This window comes from Chrysemys picta, chromosome 10 (assembly GCF_011386835.1).
Source record: "Chrysemys picta bellii isolate R12L10 chromosome 10, ASM1138683v2, whole genome shotgun sequence".
NCBI classification, from domain to species: Eukaryota; Metazoa; Chordata; order Testudines; family Emydidae; genus Chrysemys; species Chrysemys picta.
Genome location: NC_088800.1, coordinates 81,695,683 through 81,714,413, shown reverse-complemented (window position 1 = coordinate 81,714,413; position 18,731 = coordinate 81,695,683). Strand labels below are relative to the sequence as shown.

The 18,731-nt window shown below is 58.2% G+C and overlaps 1 protein-coding gene across 1 annotated transcript in view; it reads right to left on the bottom strand.

The window, feature by feature from the left end:
* The window catches only part of LLGL1 (LLGL scribble cell polarity complex component 1), a 63,309-nt gene that overhangs the window by 8,901 nt on the left and 35,677 nt on the right, over positions 1 to 18,731 (bottom strand). The window contains exons 3-14 of the mRNA XM_065560205.1: positions 17,666 to 17,747; positions 17,019 to 17,149; positions 12,195 to 12,353; positions 11,151 to 11,313; positions 10,465 to 10,600; positions 8,461 to 8,515; positions 6,241 to 6,395; positions 5,932 to 6,149; positions 5,554 to 5,621; positions 3,187 to 3,340; positions 2,453 to 2,557; positions 1,275 to 1,567 (exon numbers count right to left, since the gene is read on the bottom strand). Of these exons, the coding sequence (XP_065416277.1) occupies positions 1,275 to 1,567; positions 2,453 to 2,557; positions 3,187 to 3,340; positions 5,554 to 5,621; positions 5,932 to 6,149; positions 6,241 to 6,395; positions 8,461 to 8,515; positions 10,465 to 10,600; positions 11,151 to 11,313; positions 12,195 to 12,353; positions 17,019 to 17,149; positions 17,666 to 17,747 (1,719 nt within the window). The remainder of the gene's footprint in view (positions 1 to 1,274; positions 1,568 to 2,452; positions 2,558 to 3,186; positions 3,341 to 5,553; positions 5,622 to 5,931; positions 6,150 to 6,240; positions 6,396 to 8,460; positions 8,516 to 10,464; positions 10,601 to 11,150; positions 11,314 to 12,194; positions 12,354 to 17,018; positions 17,150 to 17,665; positions 17,748 to 18,731) is intronic.

The following is an 18,731-nucleotide window of genomic DNA, read 5'->3' as shown; positions in this document are numbered from 1 at the left end:
ACTAGACCCCTCCCACCTCAGCAAGGCCCCTCTGCGGGCTGCAGCCACCAGAGGGCGCCCCTCAGCCACCCCACGACTGTAGGATCAGGCGTCCCAGGGGAGCCCCTTTCATCCCAAAGCACTCGCTGTAGGGGGGCTGAGCACCAAGCAGTCTGGGTTCAGCTAGGACACGGTGTCTAGAACATGCTCCGCAAGCGTTCGAGCGGCCAAGCCCGTCAGGACGCCCAGGTCGGCACCTGCTGCCCCCCAATCAAGGAACTGCTCCATCGAGGGACCCTCTTCCTGGCCACGCTCCCACAACACGTCCCACTGCCCCATGCGGTGCTCTGCCCCCTGGCTGCAGCGGGAGAAGGAACGGCCCTCCCAGTGCCGTCTGGCGAGGTTCCCGACGCAAGGATGGAGCAGCTGCTGCCGGGCCGGGGGAGATGGACAGCTCTTCCCTGGGCAGGGACAACGGGGGGCGTGGGCCCTTCTGCAGAGTCACCCATTCCCCCCGTAAGCAAGCCCAGGCAGCCCCACCGGCTCCGTGGGAGGCCGGAGATCGGCAGCAGAGGGGGTGAAACCCCCGGGGCGTCTGCTGCTCTGTTCCAAGCCTCCTCAGCACTGTCACGGGGTCGGGAGATTTCTCAGCCACAGCCTCGCGTCAGGATACTGGGGCTCCCTATTGGCAAGCAGGGACACCGCTCGCCTACCCACCCCCCCTTCATTCCGCAGCTGCTGTAAGGAGCCCGGAACGGCTCCGAAAGCAGGAGATCGGTACGTGCCGAGCACTGGGCTACTGCTGGGGACCATCGGCGGCACATGGACTGCAGCATTGCATGGGACCGTCTGCTGGCAAGCTACGGCACCCACTTCTCCGAGCTGACCCCCTAGGACTTAGCCGCACATGGGAAAGGCATCAGCCACACAACATTTAAACCTCCCTCTGCCCCACTCATGGGTCACCGGGCCCCCCGCCAACTCATTATCTCAGCTTCTCCCAGCACAGCACCGGGCTGTGGCCACTACCCACAGAATCCTTGGCACGGCTCCTTCCAGCAGGGGGGTAGAGGGCTGCTGTGGGACAGGACAGTGCCCCTTCCCGAGCACAGGGGCGAGAGGAGCCGAACCTCCCTAGAGCCTGGCCCTGCCCGTCTGCCAGGGGAAGGATCAATAGCAACAGGGTTTGTTGTGCTCGTTCACCGCTCAGCTCCGCATCCCAGTGCCAGCGCCGAGCTGGCCGTGATGTGCTCCGTGGCTGGAGCCGGTCCCCAGGGAGGAGGGAGGACAGCTACCTGGCCAGCACCGCGTTGCGTCGGTAATAGTCAAAGAGCCCGAAGCCGTGGCTGGTGCCGAAGGCCACCAGGTTCCACTCAGAGTGTAGCGTGACGGCAGTGACGGCAGCCGGCGGCATGCACTGCACCAGCACACTGGGCTGGAAGCCTGGGCTGAAGGTGATGGAGCCATTCTTGGGGGTGAGCCGGTCGTGCCCCTTCCAAGTGAAGCCCTCCCGGTCCTGCAGCAGGTCCACCATGGCCACACTGATCATGTGATTCGACTTCTCGTCACTCAGCTCCATGACGAGCACCTGGCGAGAGGGAGACGGGGCACTGAGGGCCAGTTCCACCGAGGCATCTCCACACTACTGGTGCATGCCGCTCAGGGGAGAGCTCCTGGACTCCAGCTGGGAGCCTGGTGCCCATGACGGCCAGGCACCCACAGCACTGGGACTGGTAGATAAGTGCAGGCTCCAGGTGCTAACAAAGCGCCCCTCAGCCGCAGCACCCGCCGTTATCCCAGGGCCGACGCCCGCCCCGGCGCCAATGCTCAGTGCCCCCGCCCTCCCTACCCAGTCCTGCCAAAGCCAGATGGGGGTTGCAATGAGGGCAGAGGTTCAAGCCATGAAGTCTCATGTGACAGCTGGGCCGGGGGAACCTCTCCTCTAGGAAGCCACTGGTACATTCCTGCCGCCATCAGCGCTGGCTGGCCAGTGGGGCAGCGTGACGGCCCAGGGGCAGCTGTTCACGAACAAAGGGGTTTATCCCTGCTCGGACTGACGCCTTGCAGCTGGATGGCTCCCCAGAAGCAGGAGACAGAGCAGACGTTGCACAGCTGATTGGAAATGTACGAAGCTTCCCCAGCCAAGTCAAACCCACCCCCAGCAAGGCTGCCAAGCCCTGGGGTAGATCCCACCAGCCAAAGGGTGCTGCCCTTCACCCTACAGGCCAGGTCACTGGGACGGCTGGGAAACACACCCTGGCATCAGCTCTCCAGCCCCTTTTAAGAGGCAGAGCGAGAGCATGGTCTGAGAATCCCACCCTCCCCACCAAATACTTGGGCTCTGCCCCTGGCCCCCACACTCCCTTCCCCCTCCCCAACTTTGCCTGTAAGGAAAACCCGGCAACAGAACGGGGCTGGTTGGCTGTTCCCTTGGAGCGTCACCCCCTCCACCCCACCCCCCGAGCCACCCTACCTGCCCGGCAGTCCCAGCCACCACCATCCGGGCCGTGTATTTACACAGCGCAATCTTCTGGATGCCCAGCCGGGGGTCGTCGCTGTACGGATCAAAGCAGCCAACCTGGACAATGGAGACAGGGGGTCAGGGGCACGAGAGGGCAGGATACAGCTTGCGTTCGGGGCTCCGGCAAGCCATTGCACACACACTGACTCCCCCCAGTGCAGGCACCCCCCTCTGCCCCCTCCCTTTAATGGTCTCAGATCCTACCATAACCCCCTGCCAGGACCGGCCCTCGCCAGGGGCCCCTGATCTGTGACACTGGGCTGCATTATTAGACAGCTCCCTTCTATTTGCATTAGAGACGGGCCTGGACAGACACCCCAGGACTGATGCTCCCCACACAGCCTGCCCTGGCCCTGCTCAGAAGGAGAGAGCAGTTTATGGCCCATGGCCTGGCCTCTCTCCAGAGGCAGCCAAAGGGTCCCCTGGGGTGAGTGATGTGCAGAGCGAGTCTGGCTCTCTGGGCGCCCAATCAGCTGGCAGCATCGTGTCACCCACTACGGCCCCGGGCTGGCAGCGAGCCACTCTGCACGGGGGAGCTTATCCGATCCATGGGCATCCCGGGAACCCTCAGCCAGCTAGGCCCAGCCTGTGACACGGCAGCACAGGGACACGCCTGGAGAGGCCCAATGGCTCCTGTGAAGGCCCCACACGGAGTTGCCAGGATGAGGACGGGCCGAGGGCGGTACCTTGCGGAAGGGAGGCCACTCCTCCTCGCTGGCCGGGTTGAGGCAGTCGCTGTGCTCGCAGTCCGTCTGGAAGATGTTGGCCGTGCCCAGTTTGTACAGCGGCCGCAGCGACACCCCCGAGGCGTCCCAGAAGCGGACTGTGCCGTCCTCGTGCCTGGGGAAGGGAGAGAGAGAGAGAGAGAGAGACGTAGCGCTCGGTGAGGAGAAGCTGTGTCTGTCCCTTGCCCGGGGCCCTGACTCCCCACGTATGGCCAACGAAGCTGCTCCATCCAGGCCAGCCCGTAGCCTTACAGCCCGCTGCAATGCCCTGGCCTGCCCACTTCTGCAAGGGAGAGGCAGAAGAAGGGAACAGACTCTCCATTGCCTCTGGTAGCGTGGAACTAGTTTTGACTCCTGTCCAGTGGCTCTGCCGCTCCAGTGCCATGGCATGCCACCTCCCGACCCCACAGCCATCAGGGCCGATCTCCGCGTGCTCAGACTGCGGTCCCTCCTCCCTCCCCCAGCCCAGAAGCTTAGGGAGCCGGCGGGAATGAGCTCAGGGGATCAGCATTCATGCCCGGCTGGCTCAGGAGGGTGGAGAGGTGAGGCAGAGATCTCCTTGGTCCACAGGTCTGGATTCTGGACTAGTCACTGGGCCACGGACCAGGCGACCTGCCGCAGTGGTGATGCCCTCAGGACGGCGCCGTCACAGAGCTGGACGGCTCCATCAGGCAGGGGTCAGGAGGGAGGGATGTGGTTGCACAGCTGGCCCCTACTTGGCTTAAGCCAGCAGCGCCTCGGTGGCAGTAGACCGTCCCACGGTGGCGAAGGGAAGCAGTTCCTCGGCAACAACAGGCCAAGCTGACGTTTCCCTGACGACGTCAGCGCTAGAAGCCACCCAGCAACGCCGTACTTCACAACGGCTCGAGGTGAGCAAGCACAAGCCATAAACACAGGTTGCTAAGCCCTGGGAAGAGCGAGGGGCGTTCTGCGGTCAGCTGCCCACGTCAGCCCCTGGCCGCTTCCGGTTCTGCGCTCCGGGCACAGCGCAGCGATCGGAGCCAGCTCCCCGAGCACACCAGCCGCCGCTACCCAGGCGTGGCTCCTCTGTAACATATCGGCCCCCCCCGGCCTGCCCCATCTAGCAGCAGGCAGAGCAGCTTGAGTGCTGTCAGCCGCACCGGATCAGGTCTCTGGCCAGGGCTGCCCCAGTAACCGAGCCACCCAGGAGCCCCCAGGCAGGCGTGCGTCTCAGCAGGCTCCGCCCAGCACGACGACGTTCGTTTCGAATTTTCCTTCGCCCCCCACCTCCCCCGCTCCAGCCTGAGCGTCTGCGGCCGCTAACAAGCCCTGCCTGCGTGTTCGGAGGAGCCGGTGCAGCGCTCAGCCAGCGACGCCTCTGGCAACACGTCGCCAACTCAGAGCCAAGATAAAACAACCACCAAGAGCGAGGAGAAGGGAAAATAAACAGAGTGACACATCCTTACCAGGCTCAAGAGGGAGGACAGTTAGCAGCCCACCCAACAACTGAGGAGGGGCTTCCCCCACCTCTCCCCTGGCATCCGTCCACCCCCACACCTCTCGCCCGGCCTCCTGGCGTTACACTCCTCTTCCCTTCCCCACTCTGGAGAAGCAACATCCCCCACCCTGCAATTCAGCAGCATCGAACCCAGGTCTCCCAGCCCCCTGCTCTAGTCACGACACACTGCTACCCTCCTGCAGTGGCAGAGAACGCCCTTCAGGACAGTCTTTGGCCCTGACTTACGGTCAGCCAGGACGAGGCCCCCCTCGCCCCCCCGGCCCTCCAAGATGCAGCTTTCTCCGCTGGAGGAGGGCTGGCAGAATCACTCGCTGGCTGCCTCTAGGGCATGACGCAAGCCCCAGCCATTCCAGCACGTTTTAGCCTCGCCCATTGTCCGTCCCTGCCCCAGTCCCTTCGCTGCCCCTACTGGGCCCTCTATTGGAGGGGTGGCTGCCAGACGGCCATGGGGCCAGCACCTGCCAGAGAGTTGGATTCAGGTTGGGTGGTTCTGGGTTTCCCCACTTTGTGCCAGTGCTTTTATACCTCACGTACGTCCACGCTGCGATTAAAAACCCATGTCTGGCCCATGTCAGCTGACTCAGGCGAAGAGGCGGGTTCATTGCCGTGTAGACATTCAGGCTAGGGCCAGAGCCCAGGCTCTAGGACCCGGCAAGGGGGGAGGTCGTTAAACCGCCCCTTGGCCCGAGCCCGCTGGCATGGGTCAGCCGTGAGATTTTAACCACAGTGTAGACGTACCCTTCGATACCCCACACGCTGCTCCCTGGGACACCCGATGAAAACCCCAGCACTGGCCAGCTAGGGAAAAGATTAGCCAGTCGAACGGGTGGTGGCCGAGCCGTACTTACCCCGTGAGAAGAAGGCCTCTCTGGGTGGGTTCTTGGGCTAAGTTTTTCCCTCCGCTGATCGGCCAGTTCTAGAAGACAGATCCCACCCACGCAGGGTGGGGGGAAACATTAAGCAACAGCTCATTCCACAGGCCCATTGGGGCCTCATCCACGTGCACCCCTCCCGCCCTGCTGCTGGCATCCGAGCAAATCGAGATGGGTTTGTGCAGCCCAACTGGACGCTGCTCGCTGAGCCAGGAGGTCAGCGTGACAACTCCCCACAGGGGCTCCACGTGTCATCAGGCTCACTGTGCCAGGCGCTGTATGGACCCCACCCACCTCCTGGCAAGACCCAGTGGCAGCTCAGTGGCTTTTCTCCAGCAGGGGGCGTTCCCTTACCACAGACGAATGCCGGGGACTCTGCTGCTCTCCAGCACTGATGATCCGCTCCCACAGCTTCAAGGGGACGTTGGAGATGTGATAGGAGCAGGTGATGGCGGAGGAATGGAGGGGCGCCAGGTAGGGGGCAGGAACCGTAGGCCAGCCGGGCGTCTTCAGGTCGAGGACCACCAGCTCCTCTTCCACCAGGACCACCAGGGCACTTGGGTTATCGAACTCTAGAAGGCAGAGCAGTGAGACGTCAGTCGCCAGACTGTGGGCGGGGGGGAAGACCGAGACGTGCTCGGTTCTGAAGAACGGGCCGCCTACCCTCCTCCGGCTCTGTGTGGTGCACGGTGAAGAAGTCGATCACACGCGACGTGAAGTCCAGGGTGACCAGGCTCTGGCCCTGCAGGATGCTGACGCAGTGCCGGTCCCCGTAGCTGGCGCGGGGCATGCCCCCGCTGAAGATGATGAAGTGATTTCTGCAGGCAGGGGAGAAGTAGCTGGCTATCGGCAAGTTTGCTGCTAGAATTTCCCTCCACCCCACGGACTGGGGCTTGAGACCTCACAGGCCCCACTGAAACGTGATGGGAGTGGGGTGCCCAATCCCCTCAGGAAATCCCCAGCCAGACCCACCTCTGAGGACAATAACCCAAGGCTCTATGGGCCTGGCAGGACACCACTGGCAGGGTAGCAGGGCGCCTCGGCCAGCCCTGGGACACCAACACACTCCGTTCTCCCGACAGCTCGTGTGACGCCCAAACATTAGCTGCCTGCGTGGTACAAAGGGCGTCACCCCCCCAGGGAGAGTTTTGCTTGAAAGTGTTTGCTGGTGGCATTTTGAATGGGGAGCTGCGCCCGGGAGGGCCTGGGTCAGGCACCCTGTGTCCCTAGAAAGGGCCATTCAGAGAAAGGACGACTGCTGGGGTTGGGGCACTAACCTTGGCACGGGGAGAGCCGGGTTTAATTCCCTGCTCTACCCCAGGCTTCCTGTGCCATCTTGGGCAAGTCACTTGGTCTCGGGACTCAGTCGACTAGCTGTACAATGGGGACATCAGCCTGCCTGCCTCCCAGGAATGAGGGGGACCCCACATGAAAGAGCGTGAGGCCCTCAGACATTATGGTGATGGGGCCACAAGCAGAGAGGTTGCATAAAGCTAACACGCCCCCGCTTCCCCCAGATGAAGTCATTACCCCAAGCCCAGAGCCATTCCTCACACAAGCTTCCTACTGGTGAAGCACCACTCATGCGCTACTCCCCCCCACTCTGTAGAGCGGCTTGGCCAGTTCTGCCGAGACCCCCTACATGCCCCCCGCCCTCCACACAGGCTGGGAGGAGCTATATGAACGCAGCAAATGCAGGACACGGGCCATGCTGCCCCAAGGAAGAAGCAAAGCAGAGAGAGGCTGGTCGAATGGACGTTTCTCCAGAGAGAGAGAGAGAGAGAGAGAGAGAGAGAGAGAACGCCTGGATTAATGGAGACATTACGAATGGAACAACGATGCTCGCTCTAGGTCTGCGGTCCCTACCCATATCCCTCCCCCACCACTCAGCAAGGCTGAGATGCCGGCATTGTACATGCCATGGCTACCTGGGCTGGATGTACAGTTTATGTGGATTTGGGTTCAAGACAGTCGGGGGAGGGATAGCTCAGTGGTTTGAGCATTGGCCTGCTAAACCCAGGGTTGTGAGTTCAATCCTTGAGGGGGCCACTTAGGGATCTGGGGCAAAATCAGTACTTGGTCCTGCTAGCGAAAGCAGGGGGCTGGACTCAATGACCTTTCAAGGTCCCTTCCAGTTCTAGGAGATAGGATATCTCCATTAATTAATTTATTTTTATTTAGGAGCTGGACTTCCCTGTGTTGGAGTCCAGGGTTTTTAATCCCCTCGGCAAAACTTCAGACCCAGGTTTGGATCCCATGAGCTCCCAGAGCTCCGGCATGCCTTAGATCTGGGCTTTGGTTTAGGGCCCCCCAGCTCCACCTTTCAAAACCTCCCCCCTATTTTGGTCCTAACCCCTCGAGGCCTCATCACAGCCAACCAGCCTGTCCCTGACCGGAGTGACGGCAGCTGAACTACACCAGTAGCTTCCCCAGGGCCATGTGCTCTACGTACTTGGCCACTACTTCCGCTCCTGGGCAGCGATCCCATTACAGGGGACTTGGGTGGACTGAGCACCCGCTTCCTACTTTTAGGGGCTACCCCCACTTCGGTCTTATTCAAGGGGGCCAGAGGGCCACGTTTTAGATAGTTCACAAGTTCACATTTTCAGCGCTTGCCAAGGTAGTGTCAGTTGTATTAAAAAGAGTGTTTAAAACCGGAACTTGGGCGCCTGTCCTGAAAATAAAGTCTCCAGCTTCCATTAAAGGGGCCCTCTAGTCCCCCCCACCCCCCATTAATTCGAGCACACCCTCCGCAGCCCGGTGGGACAGCCCCCCACGGACACAGCCCTTTGCTGCAGGAGCCGTGGCAGAGACGAGCACCGCGATCAGAACCAAGGGCCACCTCCCCAGCGGTCTGACAACATTCGCCTGCAAGGGACATACCCAGAGTCACAGGTTCTCCGCAGGATTTTGTTGATGGCTTTACAGGGAAACGGACCTGGAATGAAGAAGGAGCCGCCACATTAAAGCCAGCCTCTCTGCTCAACACCAGCTCCTAGGAGGGGGCTCTGTCTTAGCCCCCGGAAATCAACCCACTCCCATTTCTTGGTATCATAGCAGCTCCCCTAGCAGGCTTAAGAGTACATTTTCTCTCCTATCCACCTCAGCTGGAGCCCGGTTTAAGCTCCCAGATAGTCCCTTCTGTATCAAGATAGATGCTCAGCACAGCACTCTGTGCTGACATACACAGCATCTGTCCCCCACCCCCAATAGAGCAGCCTTCCCGGCCCGACTTGGACAAAGGACACAACCGTCACGAGCTGCTCTGGGCTAGTCTAGTGAAGGCCATCAACCCGCGTCTGGGAGAGATCACCGTCAACCGCGCCGTCCCCGGCACCGACAGCCCGCTGCGCCCGGACATCGTCGTCACGGACGAGGTGGGGAAAAAGATCATCCTGGTCGACGTAGCGATTCCGTTCGAGAACAGGACCCCGGCCTTCCGCGAAGCCCAAGCCCTCAAGCTCGAAAAATACGCCCCCCTGGCTGACACCCTGCGGACTAAGGGTTACGAGGTGCACGTCGACGCTCTGCTCGTTGGGGCCCTGGGTGCCTGGGACCCGTGTAACGAACGCGTGCTGAGGACCTGTGGGGTGGGCCGTCATTACGCGCGGCTCATGAGACGCCTAATGGTCTCGGACGCTATCCGTTGGTCCCGGGACATTTACATCGAGCACATCACCGGCCACCGCCAATACCAAGAGTGAGCCGGGGAGACCTCGTGCACCCACACACACCCCCTGCTGGACCCTATCCCCTGAGCCCTAAACCCACCAAACCTAGCTGAATCCCGCCACGTGAGGGTCACCCCATCCCCATTACCCAACCCGCTTACTTATACCCATGACTATCTCTACCTCCCGTATGGGTGATAGACCCTCACCGTTTATCGACTGTGTCCTGATCCCGCCCACCGGTTACCCACCCCTCATTGGGGACATTGCAGTCTGTATATACTATGTGTGCTGCCCAGCCCCAAAACACCAACATACCCCCATACTCTGTATGTTACCCCCAATGACCAATAACTAACGCTTCAAATTTTCTGTATCGTTTATTTCTTTTAAATATTCCCTAATAAAATTTAAATCGAAAGTTCCCAGTGATTCCTGAACAGCACTTCCAGCAGCCTCTACATCACCCTTCCCTAGCCTGCTAGAGTCCGCAAGGGATCCAAACTTGGGTCTCCCTCCCCACCTGCACGCCACGCAGACGTGACAGGGTTCTGCCCACAGAAGGAGCTTCTGGGGAAACACCCCACTAGCAGCAAGTCGCTGGTCCGGGCTTGGTCATGCAGGCTTGCTCCATCCATCCACGTAACGGGACAATGGTCACCACCAGAAGGAAGCTAGAGAGCCGAGTCATCCTAAGTGACTCCATCTTGCACCACATATGAAGCAATAGGTTTAGCCTCACGTTCCCATCTCCAAGGGCCCATCTCCAAGAGCCCACCTACAGAGGGCAATTGCCTCTGTAGGTGGGCTCTTTTGGGGAACTCAACGCTTCTGGGGTCCTCAAGGTGTAGAAGATGTAGCTATAGGATCCACCGAGGTCAGAGCCCTAGCAGCTAAGACAACATTTGCTGGCAAGCCAGGTCTGCAGCAGTTGTACGACACTTCCAGTGTCCCTCTCCCAAGCCCTAGGCCATCAGTGGTCAGTTTCCCAGAGCACCCTGTCAGAACAGCACGACTGACCACGTGAGTTAATGGCTCAGTCCAGAGGCTCCTTGCGGCCCCATATCTCCCTCCCCCTCCAATAAGGCGTTGGGGGCAAGCGTGAAGTCAGAAGTGGTATAATGACAAACCCTCTTAGAAGACAAAACGGCGCTTGGGGCCGTCGCGAGAAGGCAGAGGAACAAGGCGGGTGGGTCATGAGGCAAAGCAAACTCACCATAGGGGATAGTTGACATGAGCGGCTGCAGAGTCTTATGGCAGCTACTGTTGATGGACCACACCATGTAACCTCCATCGCTGTGCGAACTCACCACCGTCCTGCCGCTCCGTTCCCAGGCAAGGCTCTCCAGCTGCTGCAAGGAACAGATGTGGCCAATAAACCCAAGATGGAGAGAGACGGGGGGCTACAGAAGGCAGCGCGTCCCCTCTATGCATACGCAGCCTGGGCAGAATCTGGTTTTGCCACAGGGACATGGGGAGCAAGGCCCAGCACTTCAGAGTGGAGATGGAAGAGGAGGTCAGCAATGGAGGTTTGGGGACCACTGCAATATCACGGGTGCAGCTGTAGGTTAGAAGAGTTAAGTCAAATGCATCAAGTTCAGTTTGGCCACAGGTCATTGCCTGCGAACCCTCCTGTCTCCCTGACCCCCGAGAGGAGGGAGCCTGGTTAAGCGTAGCCTCGTTGACGAGGCCAGCAGCATTCTTCGAACTCCAGGCCATCAGCTTCCAGCAGGCGAGCCACCAGGTATGGCAAAGCGCGGGAAGCTGGCTCAGAGGGAAGCCACAGAAACTCATCTAGCGCAGATGGCTTGGCCAAAGCTCCCGTGTTCCGTGCTAAGTGGGACACCCACCGGCCAGAGCGCGCGGTGTTCTCGGCTCTCCATGAAACCCCATTCAAGGTACCTGATTGCCCAGGAAGAGGTGGTGGACGTTTCTGGTGCTCTGGTCCCACACGATCACCAGCCCCCTGCTATAGCCAATCAGGATCTTGGAGAAGTCTTGAGGGTGTTCCTGCAACGACTCCACTGGCCCAAGAGCCTTCCCGCAGCGGTAGTCGTCTGGCACGCTAGCATGGAAGCAGAGAGGTTGGGAACACCAGGCTGGTTAACAGCCATGCAGCCTAGTCCCTCGCTTTCTCCTCGCTAATCCCTCCCCGGCGCTGCGGGCGAGACAGCGCAGCCCAGCTGTTCCGTAACGGGCAGGAGGAAGATGCTCCTCTCTCAGCCCTGGATCAGGATATTTACGTCCCCGACAGCCAGTGAGGACACAGACGGACCAGCCAGGGCAGCCTCGTCACACAGGGCACAGACTCCATAGCTCATCCCTCCAATGGGCCAGGAGGAACGCAAGCCCAGACAAGTGTGTTAGGGAGCCCCTTGAATCAAGGGACTGGCTTGAAACTGAATTTGAACTTCATTGATCATCTGCGCTGCACAAGGATACGCCCAACACTGCCAGTCCTGAGTCCTGCCCCAGCGGGACTAGGCTCCATGTAAGACCTGGGATGGATTCTCTGGTGGCAGTACCCGCTTTGGTCTTTCCCAAGTCCTGCTCGGGAATCTGGGAGAGGATAGGGTATTGTAAAGGTGGAGAGGTACTAGATCACCACTAGGTGACCTACGTAGATGCTACCCATCAGTCATGGGGCTGCGGCATCTCCAGAAACATCTCAGAGGGAGCAGCCTCCAGGCATCCCAGATCCACCTTAAGAAGCTGCTCAACACAGCCCCCTGAAGAGCTGCAGACTCTCTACACTTGCCCGCCAGCATCCCAACTTTACAGCAAACATTTCACAGGTGCAGCCGCAGCCAGTGCAACCCTGGGTCGGACGGCTCTTTCCACAGACCCCTGCCAGCAACCCACCCCGTCTGCCGTGTACCTTGGTGCCCACAGCCATGAGCTGATCTCCACTGGCACCAGTTCACGGAGCTCCCCAGGCCAGCTCACCTCTGCATGATCTCCTCTTGATACAGGGTTTTATCCTCCAGCAGCGTTAAGCCAGAGAGCTCCAGGAAGTACACGCCACCCCCTTCTGTGCCCAGGCAGGCCACATCGCAGGCAGATTTCAGCAGGATCACCGTCACCCGGGTAATGCTGGGAGGAGAGCTACCAGGAAGACAAGATTCAGACAATGAGAGCCACGCCGGTTTACAGGCTGGATGTTTACACGCCAAGTTGCAATGGCTCATTTTGAGAGGACTTCCCGTGGCCTCCAGGAGATGCACAGGCTGCACCCTGGGTCAAAGAGGAGCATGGGCTGGTTTCCTCCGGCCAATATTGGGTCGGCAAAAGTCCCTCCCTTTTATGGACCCCCAGGGTACGAGACACCAGAGGGGCCTGAAGGAGGAGCAGACTGGTTAGAAGGAGAAGCTTGTCCACAAGAATCTACCAAGCAGAGCCACGTCCGTGGGCCCAAGCCTAGAAATGCTGAGCTCCCTCAATTCCTACTGACTTTGGCTTCCGTTCCTGCCATCAGCACATCCTCCAACGACCCAGACCTGCCCCAGCTACGAGGGCCCAGCAAGAAGATAACAGACCCTAGACTGTGCGTAGACATTCCACTGCAGTGGAGATGGACGGTGATGCACAGGAGTCGGAGGAAACGAAGCCAGGGAGACCTCGTACCCATGGGTTTATAACCGGCTTTAGACCCAATGTGGACTACTGTAGGCCAAAGAGAAGCAAGCAGCTCTGTCTATACACGATTATTAAGCGGTTTAGGACAGGTAAGAGAGACACCCGGGAGAGGATCGCTACAGCCCCGGACAGCAATCGCTTGTCACTTAGATTCTAGCTTGCGCGCTCTTTAAGCTCCTGTGCATGATGAAAGGAGAAGCAGACGAAGCTTCCCCGCTGTGCCAGGCTGAGAACCGCCTGTCAAGCCGGCAGAGGCAACAAGGAGGGGAAGGAGTCACGGAACCCAGCAAAAGCAGCCACCACAGGGAGGCATTGGAGGGTCAAACAGAATCTCAGCGTTGGGGCAATTCTCGCCGGGTGCCTGCCGTGCCCGGCCCCCAGCAGCCTCTGGAGTAAGTCAGAAGGCGCAGTTCTCCCCAGCCCACCCTCCATCATTGACGCTTTGCCAAGCGGCCTCTTGCTCTCTATTAACACAAGCCCCGCATGGGCATGAGGGTATTTTAAAAGGGGGTTTGGTCTTTGGCTTCTAGCACTGGGCCTGATTTTAAGAGGGGAATTCAATGCACAGCAGCTGCGGCAGTGGCATGCAGAGAGAGATTCCAGCAATCAAATGACACGCTCCAACGGAGGGCGTGGGTCTGCATGTCAGTTAGTCCCGAAGACCCCTCCGCTGCCATCAACAGGATTGCTCTGGGCCCTCGTGAGAGCTGCTGGACGCAAGGGCAGCAGGGGGCAGCGTTGCCTAGCATGGAAGGAAGCCAATAGGCGAGTCTAGCCAAGCCCCATCAGTATTTGGGCTGACAGAGTTTATTGGGGATTTGGCATGCCATGTGGTGTGGAATCCCCGCCTCCCTCCACAGCAGCACATGGCCGTCAGGGATGTCCCCTACGCCGGCCTAGCGCTCAAGCGAGGCTTGGGACTTCCTTAACCTCGTTCAGTCTCAGATGTTGCCTTTTACTGTCATCTTCCATAGCGGGCGAGCAGCATCTCTGACCTGGGATTTGTAACCCTACAGATCCCACCTCATGGTCCTCTTCAACCGGCCACCGCAGCAGCTGGTTCTCTGACTGCAACGCTTCACCCCCTCCTCACCCCCAAACCGGCTTCCCTGTGGGCTTTGGAACCAGGAATTCAGTTACCTCCATGGAGCCCGCGCAGCTCACTGGAAACGGGAATGAGACAGGTCTACTGCCAAGATCAGTCATTCCACGTTGCGGATTAGCTTCCTGAATTGCTATAGAAGCATTATCAATAGCTGGGCCAACGTCTATTCCCTGCTACTAAGCCGGGCCGGCTCTAGGGTTTTGGCCGCCCCAGGCAGCCAAAAAAAGCCGCAATCGCGATCTGCGGCGGCAATTTGGTGGGAGGGCCTTCGCTCCGAGGCGGAGTGAGGGACCGTCCGCTAAATTGCTGCCGAATACCTGGACGTGCCGCCCCTCTCCGAAGCGGCCGCCCCAAGCACCTGTTTGACAAGCTGGTGCCTGGAGCCGGCCCTGCTACTAAGTCTGTGGGGTCACTTGTACCGCTCTCCTTAGGAGATCTCATTGTCTAGGTAAGTGATCAGTTAACCTGTGCACCGAGTTTGTATTGTTCTCCAAAGTCTGAGATCCAAATAAAGATGGCCCCAGGCAATGATCCAGGCAGTCTCTCTTTGTAAACCCAGATGCTGCACTGGCAGGTTATGGAAGTACTGAGAGGTAAATAGGAACAAGCAAGTATTTGTAGGTACACTAGAATCTTGGAAGAGCTACGACTGTAAAGCGATTCACACTCCTTTCGCGTGCTGCAAGTTTCCGCAGCCCCTTCACAGGGCTTTCCACCCAGAGAATGAATAATGCCACTGCCTGCACTCCATGGTGCAAACGGCACAAGAACAAAGCCTTCATTTAAAGAGACTGCTACACAGGAAGAGGATCTTGCATCTTCCAGAGCTAGCCAGCGTTAAAGGGACACAGAATTTACCCCTTGATTTTTAATACTGCGATCCTCTCAGATGAGTAGCTGTAGATGCAAAACGCATCATTTGAGCATGCAATTGTGGCAACCGAATGCTCAAATGAGTAACGCGGCCCTGAGCATCTGCTCAAGCGGCACACAAAGGGATTACTTTCAGAGATGCTAAGCATCTACATCCTCTGCTATCAGTTTCAACTGGAATTCTGGGTATCCAGCACTTCTGAAAATCAGGCCGAAAGGCGTCGGGAGTCCTGGCACCAGGTGGTTTTAAGAAAACATCTTTCTTTGCTGGCGTTCTAATTTTCGAAATTAAAAAATGTCAACATTGTTTGAAATTTTACCCTTCAATTTTTGCTCTTCTTCATTTAGTGCCCAGAAACAAATGGGCTAATGAATTCTACTCGGGTTATCACGGGCTGTGCAGCAACTCGAGGCTTGCTGAAGTTTGGGAAAATGGCTTCCATTATCTTTCCAAAAAGATCGCAGAAGCATATCCATCAACAGTAGGCGCTGCAAAATTTAACTCCCGACAGCGTCCATTTAACGAGTGCTACCTCCCTAGAAGAGTTAGTACCAAGTTTAACAGAGTTTATTTGGGCTACATTCAGAACCGAAGAGCAAGATCTGCAGGCGGAAGAGTCCTTAAAATGAACTCAAACCATGTTTGGTTTATACTGATGATTGGCCAAAAAGATCCATCCCATCCCTTGAGAATTAGGCTCGTTTGGTCATTCCCCACCCTTGTAAGTAAAAAGAGGCCAAGCAGATTTAGAACATTTTTAAAAAGAATAAAACGTTTGCATCTGGCAACACTGGAGCCAAATTTCCCCCCAGCACAGAGACTTGAGGATAAACTCTGGCAGACCTTTCGCAAGAGCTCTGCTGCGATCCTTGCTGCTCGTTCGGGAGGGGTTTTGTTTAAATGTAAAGACAAGAACGTGCAGAGGCCAGCAAGAGCTGAAACTCAGACATCAATTCATTGCCCTGTCAGTTACTCATCCATGCTTCCTTTCCCCATTTATAAGCCAAGGTGTCTGCAGAGCCTACGCTAATCTCGGCCTAGCAGGCTGTCTATTTTCTCCACCAGTGCAACCATTCCCATGGTAACTGATTGATAGGCAAACCGTACAGCTGGGTACAAAAGGGACAGCTTTGGAAACCACAGAGCCAGGAGAGAGATTCCCAGAGGGGAGTAGGAATGAAACTGCATCTTGGGCAAAGTGATTGAACCAGATGGATAAAATTAAACTGGGGGGGGGGGGGGGGGTGTTCAGCCTTTTAAATACCCTTTGGCTGTTTCCACGGAGTGGCACGTACAGGGCACAGACTGGAATTTCGATTCAGTTCAAATAGCCCAAGACCTTTTACGCTGAAATCTGGGCTGCTTGGACAGCCTCCCAAGGCAGAGCCATTAAAGATTTCACGGCTGGCGTTCCAAGCCCTGTAACGAGCGCTTTAAAGCGGGGCTCTGTGGTGAACAGTGGCTCTAACACCTGCCTCATGTCCCAAAACGAGCAAGGCCCAGTCAGTGGCTACTGCCTCATGTTACTCCTGGGGTAAGCTGGCTCAGTCTGCCCTGCAGCTGGTGAGTTACTGGCTCTGCAAACGCAACCTAGGATCTGCGAGGCCCATGCCAAGCTCTTTCTGATTCGCACATCACCACCAGCAAGACTGGCAGGCCCGTGGTCTCCCCAATGCATGTGAGGTTAAAAGGGGGCGCTGGTGCTGGTACTCCCTAGGAGGGGTTTTTAGGGGGGGGAGAAGAGGGCGTTTGGATGATGCACAAAGCAGAACACAGCCCAGCTCCCTCAGAACTGCGCTGACTCCGCAGCACAGCCAGCGGCAAGGGGCCGTAATTGCCACTGTGAACAGGACCCAGGTCTGGCAACGCTGGGGGCGGAGCTGCACAAAGCAGCCTGGGTCCTGCGCCGGCCCTAAGCACCACCTCCGGACAGGCCCTATCTGAGCCATGGCTGGGCCCGGATGGAATGCCGGGTCAGCGAATCAGGGGAAGAGCCATGGCTGGGCCCGGATGGATTGCCGGGTCAGCGAATCAGGGCAATGCACAATTAAATCCTAGGAGCTCTCGGTACCCAGCAGAGCCCAGGAGCAGCCCCTGCTACAGTTAAGCCTGAACTCCCCAGACCAGCGGGAAAGAGGAAGGCAGACGTGAGTACTTCGTGCTGTCGAATCCTGGTCGGCCCGGGAGGATGAAGCTGCGGGTCTCCTCCAAGCGCGAATAGCCATCCTTCTGGTCGATGTCCCACAGGTGCAGGGTGTTGTCATCCAGCAAGGACAGCAGCCGACCCTGGGAGAGAGACCGACGCGGAAGGAAACAAAGGATGTCACAGGATTGCGATTAAAGTCTCCCCCCTCCGAAACAAGGCCCCTGCTGCGGCAGTGAGCAGGCTGGACTTGGCCACACCAGCCCGTGCATCTCAATCAGGACATTGGGGTGCAGGTACCTTTACCCACCATCCCAATGGCATCCACTTCCTGGCCTGTTGGCCGTACCCACCCCCCCCAAGCAGTTGCTAAGAAGTCTTCCCAGGCCCTGCCCAGCAGAGCTATCAGAAAGGGGCAGAGGTTTTTAATAAGACAGGAGGCCCCAGTAGGGGGATCAGCAGGCCAGGAGTCGTCCACGGGGGTTGGAGACATTAGCCTGCCACCTTCCTTGCCAGAGAATGACCAGGAGTCTGGCTAGGTCAGAGGATGGGCTGCTGCACCCTGGTGACAGCGGGACATGGGTTACTCTCCCCCGAGAGGCACCGGCACCTGCCTGAAGGGAGACGCGAGGTGACGAGAACCGGAAGCAGCAACGTACCTGTCCAGGCAAAAAGTGTATCTGTGTGACGGCAGCAGTCTCCTTGTGCAAGCCAGTGAACTCCACTCCTGGAGCGCCATATCTGGCATGGGCGGAGAGTCAAGGAGGCAACGAGGGGACAGAGACAGCCCTGAACTGACCCCCCTGCCCGCCACTCCAAAACCAACTCTGCCAGCACCTGGGGAACTCTGCCTTTTAGCACACCAGCAAGTAAGACCAAGGCTAAGAACTGGGGACTAAACACTTAAGACCCAGCTATGTCCATTTTGGTGGCATCTTGCTTGCCACCCAGGTATCCACGCACCTACGCTGGTACCTCGCCAAGAGATTTTAAAAGCCTGGCATTGCCATTCTGCAGCCAGGCATTCTGCCGGACTGCTCAGCAAGAAGTCAACCTCCCCCAAAGCACCTGAATGAGGCATCAAGGTTTATGTGGTCCTCAGACACCTCCAGAGAGTTTCACACCATCGTCTGCCTGCCCGGTCTAGGCACACCTACTCCTGCCTCAGCCCAGCGCAGCTGGACTGCACAACACACACCAAGGGTGGCACCCACCGGAAGACAGGTCCCAGCAACCCTTGTGTTTGGGAGCTCAACGGGCAGCAGGAGAGGGACTGGTTATTCCACTATCCCCAGCAGCGGATGTACTTGGGGTGGGGTGGGGGGAGAGGGGTTTAGGAACTACCTGTGCTTTCCACACCTGGGTTGTGTAGAGCAATACAGGACAGGGTTAGACTTGTGAAAGCAACACACCAGCTCCCACAGCTGATCCACTCCAATGCCTCGGTCCAGGATGCTCAGAAAGAACTCTAGGGTCTGTCTACACTGCAATTAGACATCTGCAGCTGGCCCGTGCCGACTGGCTCAGGCTCGCAGGGGCTGTTTAACAGTGGTGGTGATGTTTGGGGTCAGGCTGGAGCCCAGGCTCTGGGACCCCACAAGATGGGAGGGCCCCAGAGCTCAGACTGTAGCCAGAGCCCAAACACCTACATAGAGGTTTCTAACTGCATGTCGGGGGGTGGGGTGGGGAGAGCACAGAGTGGCTGCAGTAAGAGCATGTGGGTGG